General features: G+C 40.4%; 1 protein-coding gene across 2 annotated transcripts; it reads left to right on the plus strand.

Annotated features, from left to right (window-relative positions):
- The first annotated feature begins 1,495 nt into the window (after window positions 1-1,495).
- LOC102778294 (endothelin receptor type B-like) lies at window positions 1,496-8,935 on the plus strand. Of its 2 annotated transcripts, XM_087831822.1 has the most exons (9): window positions 1,497-1,550; window positions 1,650-1,739; window positions 2,459-2,935; window positions 3,704-3,816; window positions 4,618-4,822; window positions 5,420-5,569; window positions 5,882-6,015; window positions 6,112-6,220; window positions 8,059-8,935. In XM_087831822.1, exons 3-9 carry the CDS (start codon window positions 2,522-2,524, stop codon window positions 8,191-8,193), a joined length of 1,260 nt encoding a protein of 419 aa, XP_087687948.1. In that variant the 5' UTR covers window positions 1,497-1,550; window positions 1,650-1,739; window positions 2,459-2,521; the 3' UTR covers window positions 8,194-8,935. The 2 variants fall into 2 exon arrangements, with proteins under 2 accessions (XP_087687947.1, XP_087687948.1); XM_087831821.1 differs by having other exon boundaries at window positions 1,496-1,739.
- Window positions 8,936-9,690: the final 755 nt, after the last annotated feature.

Genomic DNA, 9,690 nt, shown 5'->3' on the forward strand with positions numbered 1-9,690 from the left:
ACTAAGGATATGTAAAAGTGAGTGTATTTTCTATTTATCACGGTCCCTCTAACATCTTAAAAATTGAGATTTATCCAATAATTGTCAGTTACTCTCATGTTCACTTCACACAGAGTATCACTGAATCAATATTTAACCAGATCAGGTTTTTTTTTTTTTAGAAATTAATAAAGACGTGGAGGAGTGACATAACATGTTTATCCTTGTTAAAGAGAAAAAGCAAACACAGTCGGTGCAAATGGGCTGATATCAGCATAGGATGGAGGGTTTGGGTGGGAGCGACACACAGATGCGCATAACTGATAAGTAGCTACTTAAACAGACAAATTTAAAAAAAATAATAGGTTCAACCACTAAAACTGGAGCACAAGCTTCTCACACGGTCTGTGCCTTACAGCAAGTCACATTACTTACCATATAATTACATGTAATTACATGAAAATGCTCCGAAAGCCACAAACACCATAAACAAGGTCAAGAGTCATGTTGAGTGACTCGTGTAAGTGGAAGTAAGGCCTAGTATGTCTATCAACAAAAACATGTCAATCAAAGCAGCCACACCTTCAACTTTATCCTTTAACAAAATCCAAACGGCTGAGCCACAAAAAAATTATGAAAGGGGTACAATGTCAGAACTAAATACTTTTTAACACTCTACATTTGTACATTTTAATGTGCGAGTCAATGTGGAACAACTTGCTTTAGGTCTCATGTGGCCACTCCAGGAACTCTGGGAATTTTTCTATCTCAGATTTTTAGTACTTTTTGTTGGCCCATGGTGGCAATATCAAGACTGGTATCAAAAGGTGTCATACAGACAGTGGTTTTAAAAGACTACTAGCAACATCTTTATCTCATCTTTACCCTCGACCCATCAGGATGGTGTTTAAATGTGACACAATTTAACTTAAAACATAGAACTACTGATCTTATAGTTCAAACTGATATTAAAATACTTTGTTTTGGATACTAAATTACTTTATTATGTGTAAACGTGTGTGGCAGTTCTCAACAAATTTCACAGGTGAAATTTTGAGACTCATGGAACCATTTTTTGGAGTTTGTGTGCAGACCCTTAGCTGTCTGATAGTATGACAGGAATATAACTGTTGGGGACATATATTAAATGAAATACCTTCATGTCAGATATTGATAACTTGCACAGTTAGAGGGGAAATCGTTTAAACAGGCCAGATAAAGCTGTGATGGTGAACTTCTGTAGGAATCCTAATAAATTTTTTTTTTATTGTGAGACATAAATTACCACAAAACCACAGTGTGAACAGTTCACTCCTGTGAACTGATTTTTACCACGTTTCTTTCATTAATGCTGGTGCACTTTGATGAATAACATGAACATCCTGCCTATCTTCCCTCACTCCCTCCTCTAAATAAAAAGAGGAGGGGTTGGGGGTTGCGCGGTGTGGAGGAGGGGGGGCAGGGATCAACCCTGCAGACTCTTGAGACTGTGTACACCCAGACTCAGCAGCCAGTACTGGAGAGGAGAGCACCAGTAGAACTGCGGACTGGAGCCACTGAGTCACACAACTGTAAGTTTTTTCATTAACTTTGGCCCCAGTGACAGACAGGACTGCTGCTGTTGGAGATGACTGAACTGTCACTGTTGGAACAATATTCCTCTGCTTTAGGAAATGTTCTCTGTTCTGAGAGCCTGAGAGTTACTGAGGAACTTTAAACTAAGAGACGCAGATATCGGAGAATTCCCACTTCAGAGTTTGGTAAGTAAGAACTTTAACAAGAGCAACTGGAGAGCATTAACTGACTCATTTAGGGACTGTGTTAAATTAACTGTTTAATCGATAAAAATGGGGAAACCTACAGCCTTAGTGTATTTATGTCTTGTTTCACTCATCCGTTGTTAATTGAATATTCTAACAGTTGTATTTTCCTTGTTCAGGGTAGGAATTCTAAAAACAGCCTTGTAATTTACCCCTGAACATTTAGTACAACGACGCAAAAACCTCCACGAGAAGTGAAACTAACCTAAAGGCATTTTTGAATCTACTGGGACTTTGACATCCTTCTACATTAGATACAAAGGAAAGCTGAAATAAAAACACTCTGCCTTATTCTCTCTCTCAAAAAAAAATGGAAATAAAAATGATCCTTTAGCCAAAGTTAAAGTTTCAACACCTTCAAATTCCTCAACTAATAGCTGACTGTAATACTACTATGACAATACTAAGAGGTGGTTACCAAAATGTGGTGTGGCCCCACAGGTAGGGTGCAGAGTCCCTGAAGTTGGGGTGCCAGATGAAAAATATGAAGTAAAAATGATTTGAATTATTAATTCATTAAGGGTTTTTTTAGGGGGAATTTAAAACACACACATTTTTTAAAATTAATTTCTGATCAAAGAAAAACTTGAGGGGTGTGGAGTACAAACTGTTTTCAGCTTCTAAAGGCCTGTTCACAGTATTTCTAATCTATGTTTCAGGAGCTCTAAAGAAGATCAGCTGCAGGCCGTTTGTTGGATAAAAGCCACAGTCAAAATCAAAGGATGAGGACTCATCTCCTCTGCTTGGAGTTACTCACTTTGGCAGTCCACATACTTGTGGCCAGTGGACAGCTGGAGCCAAAGAAACAAGTGCCCCAGGAGCCTCTCACCGTTACCCAGAAACTAGGGCTCGTGGAACGAGATGTGCAGGGTGCGGTGCGGCCCAACAGCACCATGCCCCGCCGCCGCCTGCCACCCATGTGCACCGGACCCACAGAAATCCGAGACACTTTCAAGTACATCAACACAGTGGTGTCCTGCCTGGTTTTCGTTATCGGTATTATTGGGAATTCCACTCTTCTGAGGATCATCTATAAGAATAAGTGTATGCATAACGGGCCAAATATACTAATCGGCAGCCTGGCACTTGGAGACCTGCTGCATATCATCATCGCCATTCCCATTAATGTTTATAAGGTGAGAAAAACTGCAGAATAGCATAGGAACAGTACTTAAGTCATAGGAAAGCATGAGCTGCTTAACATTATTTTTACTTAACTGTAACTTTGTGACGTCATGCACAAATATTTAGCTGCATCCCAGACAAGTACTCAAATATTCTTATTAAATTCATGAGCACACATACACACACATGCTTGTAAAAGCAGGCTTCCACATAATTTTCAAAATGTTATTACCTTACTGGATTCTGAGCCCCTCCATATCCCCTTATGTCTCTGGTATGTTTTAATCTGTTGGGCTCCTTTTGTGTGAGTGAGTGAGAGAGACAGAACCAAGAGCGTCTGTATATTTGGGTAAGGGGGCAAGCATGTTAAAACAACAGGTCACAGCCGCATACCATAGCAAAGACAGGACAGACGGGGTGGTACGGAGAGAAACATGTCCACATCTGATTTTAATAGGTTTTCAATCACATTCCAGACACCCATCCAAAGACAGCATGAAAGGTTTCATATCTTTCATGCTTAGCAGAGTTTTCTTCTTCTCTGCGAGTGTTCTCACTAGGTCACAGTGCCTGGAATTTAAACCGAGGCCAACAGGACTCGTGGTTTTAAGGAAAAGACCAAAATGTTAAACCTGGCAAGAAAAGAACGATAAGTTCAGGTTCACACATGCCTGGCCTGCACTGGATGCCTGAGGCTAAGTAAAAATGGGGGATAGTAAATTTGCTTCCTTTCCTACCATGGTTTAAGTCTGTCATCAACTCTTTCTCTCTCTATACAGCTCCTGGCGGAGGATTGGCCATTCGGGGTGACTCTGTGCAAGCTGGTGCCATTTGTGCAGAAATCCTCAGTGGGGATTACAGTGCTGAGTCTGTGTGCGTTGAGTATTGACAGGTAAGCATGAAGCCATGGCAAATGAACAACAATCTTTGCTTGTTTTTTTTTTTTCAATGCCGCAACTGCAATTAAAAAGCAGTGACTTTGTATCCTCACTTTTGCTCTTGTTCCCACTGGCTGCTGTCAACTTTGATGAATTATTATTGAACGGTGAACATAAAAAGGGCACAAATAAACCAAAACCAAAAAAAGTGTATGAAAGACACCTTGGTGATAAATCCACAATTTTTCTTTTAAATTCCAAAAGCGAAAGAATTAAAACAGTAACTTATGTCACACTGTATCGTAGTCACCATGGCGATGGTTTCTGGACTACTGTTTGGAAGCCTCAGGTTTAGCATTTTTGCCATTACAAGTAAGCAACTTCATGTTAGCAAGCTGCAAACATATTTGTGTGTCATACAGATACAGACAGTGCTAAGCACAGAACTAATGGGTAGATCACCTAACTACACAGGAAGCCACTGTATTTCTGTTAAAAATGCCAACACTAAAAACGTGGTTGAGAGACCCAGTGTAGTGGTGGACCTACCTGAGGTAAGGCTAACAGGTAGCAAGTGGCTCTAGCTGCATGAGTCATGCACTTCTAATGCAAAACTTTAAGAATAAATACATTTTAAACAGATGAGTTATATATATTTTTCATAATTGCTTTATTGCACAATGTAGTCACCATGTAAATATACCAGTGATAGCCATCTTATGAGCTGCCTCTCAATAAAAATGCAACTAAGTACATTCCCAAGCCATCAAACTCTTCCTTTAACTAACTGACTCCACATGTCACGCATCTTCCAGGTATCGTGCCGTGGCCTCATGGAGCCGTATCAAAGGGATCGGAGTTCCAAAATGGATGGCTATCGAGATAGCGTTCATCTGGATAATATCCATCATCCTGGCTGTGCCAGAGGCGATAGCCTTCGACATGATCACCATGAACTACAAAGGAGAACATTTGAGGATCTGCTTGCTGCACCCCGTGCAGAAAACCGAATTCATGAGGGTGAGCTGTAACACACTGACTTTTAAAGGTCTGTGGTTCGCTGTGCAGAAAAATAATACGTGTTGACATAGCTGTATGTCGTATAACACATACTTATATGGACAGACGCAGAGGTGAATGTGTACATGTGTGTGCATACGCTTATACGTACACTTAAAACCACAAGCACGCGTAATCAGACTGTGACAGCTTCCCCACTAGATCGGGGTTAGGAAGAGTTCCCAGAAATGAAACACTGTCAAAAAGAAAAAAAGTCATGGATCATAAGAATTAGAACTTGCGTGACAGAAAACACTACAGCGGTTGATTATGTGTAGCGTAATAGCTAATGGATTAATATAATGTATTTGCCATTACATTCGTCTATCTTCATGTAAAAAGAATGATACATTTACTCCCACTGGGGCCTTATGATAAACTGATTTGTAAAAGCATGTCAACAGCAACTTGAAACACACCCTAGAGTCAACCAGGTCAGACCGTGGCTACACACCATTAAACTCCATCTGCTTCTGACATACTTCACCTTTAACTAAAGATTTCCAGCACAGATGTTTGTGCCTAATCCAGTGCAGTCCTGCTATGTTCTCTGTGCAGTTTTATAAATCAGCAAAGGACTGGTGGCTGTTCAGTGTGTATTTCTGCCTGCCGTTGGCCTGCACTGCCATTTTCTACACCCTGATGACCTGTGAGATGCTGAGGAAGAAGAATGGCGTGCAGATTGCGCTCAGCGACCATTTAAAACAGGTAAGATGGTGAAAACTCACTTTATTAGGCCTGTTTGTCGTTGACTGCTGACGACAGATTTAGTTGAGTTAAAGTGATATTTTTCCTAATGTAATAGAATGACAAACAGACAATGCTATTAAAGTAATGTTCTGCACTGTTTTCTGCCTAATTTGAAACTCCCATTTCCTACTGAATTCAATTTGATAACAAATGTTTTACATTTTGAGGGGAAAACATGTTTCCAATGATGCCTAATTCCTTTAAGGCTTAAGTTTCACCACAGCTACTTCAGTGCCAAACTGTAATTTATGTGTTTTTGTGTGTGTTCAGCGGAGGGAGGTGGCGAAGACAGTGTTTTGTCTGGTTTTAGTCTTTGCTCTGTGCTGGCTGCCTCTCCACCTCAGCCGTATCCTGAAGCTCACCATCTATGACGAAAAAGATCCAAACCGGTGTGAATTGCTCAGGTATGGAGGGGAAGTCATGATAATTTAGTAGATAAAAAACTTGCCCCAAAGACAGTGTGAAGTGGAAGACTAATATGCCACTGTGACATATTTTAGTTTCTTTTTGGTGTTGGACTACATTGGCATCAACATGGCATCTGTCAACTCCTGTATCAACCCCATCGCCCTCTACATGGTCAGCAAGCGCTTCAAGAACTGCTTCAGGGTAAAGTGTAACTCACTCAAAAAAGGCTTTAATTTTTGGTTATTGTGCAAATGTATTTTGTTTATTGGTGTTAAACTGCATCCACACAGGAAGTGATTCACATTGACTTCCGAAATGTGAAGTGACGAAAGGCAAAAAAGATTCTGGTACCTCAAAGTAGGCAGGTCCCGAAATAAAATATTCTCAACATAGAGACAAGCAACTGAAGCAACTACCAATGAGTGTGCAGAGCCCCTTTTCCAATAGTACCTACTCAGATGGACTCAACTTGGATCACCTGGTTTTCCATTACAATCTAGTACCATGGTCATCATTATAGCAACGCAGCCGAGCCTCCCATAACACGAACGCTACAACAAAGGCGGACACCGAGGCAACAATATACCTGCTGCTCGATCTGTGGCTTTTCGTCAGACTCGTGGGAGTTGCTTTTTGTAACCAATTCCCTCGATGTCGGATATCAAAAATGACAGTTTTGATTTCTGTGAACGAGACTCTCTCAGAACTGACCAGCCATTCGGTGGCATGCAGTCTGATGATGTCACATTTTAGTACCTGGTCAGATCGCTTTGAACTCCATCTGAGCAGGTACCATTTTAGTACCTGATACCAGGTACTATCACTTAATGGAAAACCAGCGATACCAGTGATCACTACATCATAGCCAATCAACCATCAGCTCGAAAGCAATGCACAATGAACTAATCGCTCCCCGTGTGGACACAGGTTTTTGTCTTTACAACACAAAATTAAGCCATCTGTTAGGCTACGTTCACACTGCAGGCGAAAGCGCATCAAATCCGATTTTTTTTTTTACCCTATACCCATATCCAATCATGGTATGACAGTGTGAACGACACAAATCCGATATTTCCAAATCCAATCTGGGTCACTTTCGTATGTGGTACTGAATCCGATACATATCCGATGTTTTAGAAAACAACTGCTGTTTGAATGGTCAGGTCGCATTAAATCCGTCTTTTATGTCACTGACACGAGACAGACGCCAATTATCAGCTCCGGAGAAGCACCCGAGAAGACATCGCGAACGCTTCCTGGCCATCCCGCGTAGATGTTAGTGAAACTGTTGGGAAGACAACGTTGGAGAAACGTTAACATTTTATTTGTACTGTATAATCTGCAGATTCTGACAGAAATCTGCAACTATCCTTTGAAGCACCGCTCCTCTCTAAAACAGCAATAAGGATAATTATTAGGTTATTTACATTATTATGTAAATAACAAAATATCTTAAAGCAAAAATTGGGAAACGTAAAGTCCGAAGTCTTTATATTGAGGGCCATGTATTACATGGCCCTCTATAGTGTGAACGTAGCCTTAGTTAAGTGATGACATATCAACCCCTAGGCTGATTTATAGTCATTTTTGGCCTCTTCTTACTGCCATATGATGCTGTTTGTCTCAGCCCACCAGATATCCTCAGTATGAACTTTTACTGAAAATAGTTTAATCCTCATGCTAAATCTTTACGGTAGTATGGAGATGAAAGAGCATTTAGTGATTTTAACTCTCAGTGATGCCTCAGTGTTTGGTCCCAGAAATTTTTCTTAACTTTTACTAACTTGGAGTATTTCTAGACAAGGCTTAAATTTCTGTGCCAACCTAACTAGCTGCTGGCTTTAGCTCTACCATAAAGAAAGTAGTAGTGATACAACAGAAAGAGAATAAGCTTATTTCTTACAGTGATAAAATATTTCCAAGGCTGCAACAAAAAAAAGGCTGTAAGAATCAGTCACTATTTTGTCAAAGTGCGAACAGTGTTCACACTCTTCCTCTTTTCTCGCAGCCTAAGCCTCACAGTTTCTTTTCTTCTTTAGTCCTGTCTGTGCTCCTGGTGCGTAACGACAGAGATGTTAATGGACGAAAAGCAGTCGTGCATGAAGCTTAAAGTCAGCGACCGAGGCTCCGAACAGAGCAACTCTCGCATGACCAACAAGTCCTCGACAGCCTGAGGAGAGGCCCAGAAGTGAGAAACAACCAAAAAACATCGAAGTATGCCTGCGTAAATGAGGACAGGGACCCATTTGTTTTTATCTACAGCATAATATGAAGTGTCCTTAAACTCTTAAGATCTATTACATACCGAAATCAGCTCTCACTGCAAGTCAATCCAACCTGAAACTCTTAGCACTTATCATGGAGTGCAGCACTCATTCTGTCCAAGAATGTCAGCATGCCTCCAAAGCTGCACCCTTGGATAGGAAGTATCAAAGTTATACAGGCATGAATAACATTAAAAATGGAGAATTGAACAGGAGTAAAGTTCAACTATGTTGTGTAAAATTGGGGGTTAAGGGTTGATAAGCTAAGACAGCTTGCCAGGCTTGCAGCCTGGATAGTGTATGCATTGTAGTGTATTTGTTACATACTTCAGCATCTTGTAAAACAGCCATTTGGGGATTTTGCATGTTTTTTTCTGTAAAAATGAATGTACATGAGCATTTTACATGCTTTTGCATACTTGTTAATGCTTTGAAATGTATTTTCTTTGTGTATTCTCACTAGCAACAAAACTACTGACGCTGTGTGACTTCAGCTGTGATACCGTCAGCTATTGTATCATATTGTTCCATACTTGGCCTGTTCCTGAGGCTTTATGCATTTTGTCATTATATTAGTGCCTGATTATCTTAATTTGACTCCTTACCTTTGATGTAGGGTTTCTTTTTTCAATAAATATAACACATAAAATCATGACTATATTACAAAAACAAAACAGTAAATTATTTTTATATAAATTTTTAAAGATTTCTTTTTAGGTCTGCCTGCTATTGGCTTAAGTGTATGGTGTATTCTGTGTGTGTGGGAGTGTGTGTATGTTAGTGTGTGTGGGAGGGTGTTTGAGCATGTGGCCTCGATTTAAGTGTGACAGCAGGCAGCATCATGTGATGGTGAGTGCCAACACAGAACATTATTGTGATCTCTCTGTTTTTCTCCCCACTTCTTTGCCCCAAACACACACATACAAACACACACACACACATTTCTGACCTGGGAATGTTGCTTGAGGCTAAACCAGTGTCACGCATGTCACATTAGCTGTCAAAGAAGCTCTCTGTCCTCTGATCTCTCACCACCCTTTCTTTGTTTCATTTCTTTATCCACTCTCCTTGCCATCACTGTCTTTTTTATGTCTGTTTTTCTCATCTTTTTTACTACTTCTTTGTCCTCTCCAATACTTTTTACTTCCTTATCTCTGCACATTCCTGTTTTGTCTCTCTGCCATAACCTTTGTGCCTTTGTTCCTCCAGCACGTCTTCAAACAATCCAGTGTGGTTTGACATCAAATCAAACCCACCACTCCTGTAACTAGCCCTAACTGAATATAATCACATTCAGTACATTCCTCTCTGAATTACTTTTTTATCTGTTTCAAACAGAGGGTAAACTGATTTATCTGGTTTAGGATAATGCTGGCCCTCTTACTGGTGTGATTGATCACCTCCTAG

The sequence above is a fragment of the Neolamprologus brichardi genome, chromosome 18, assembly GCF_056152115.1.
Source record: "Neolamprologus brichardi isolate AB-2024 chromosome 18, ASM5615211v1, whole genome shotgun sequence".
Lineage (NCBI taxonomy): Eukaryota > Metazoa > Chordata > Actinopteri > Cichliformes > Cichlidae > Neolamprologus > Neolamprologus brichardi.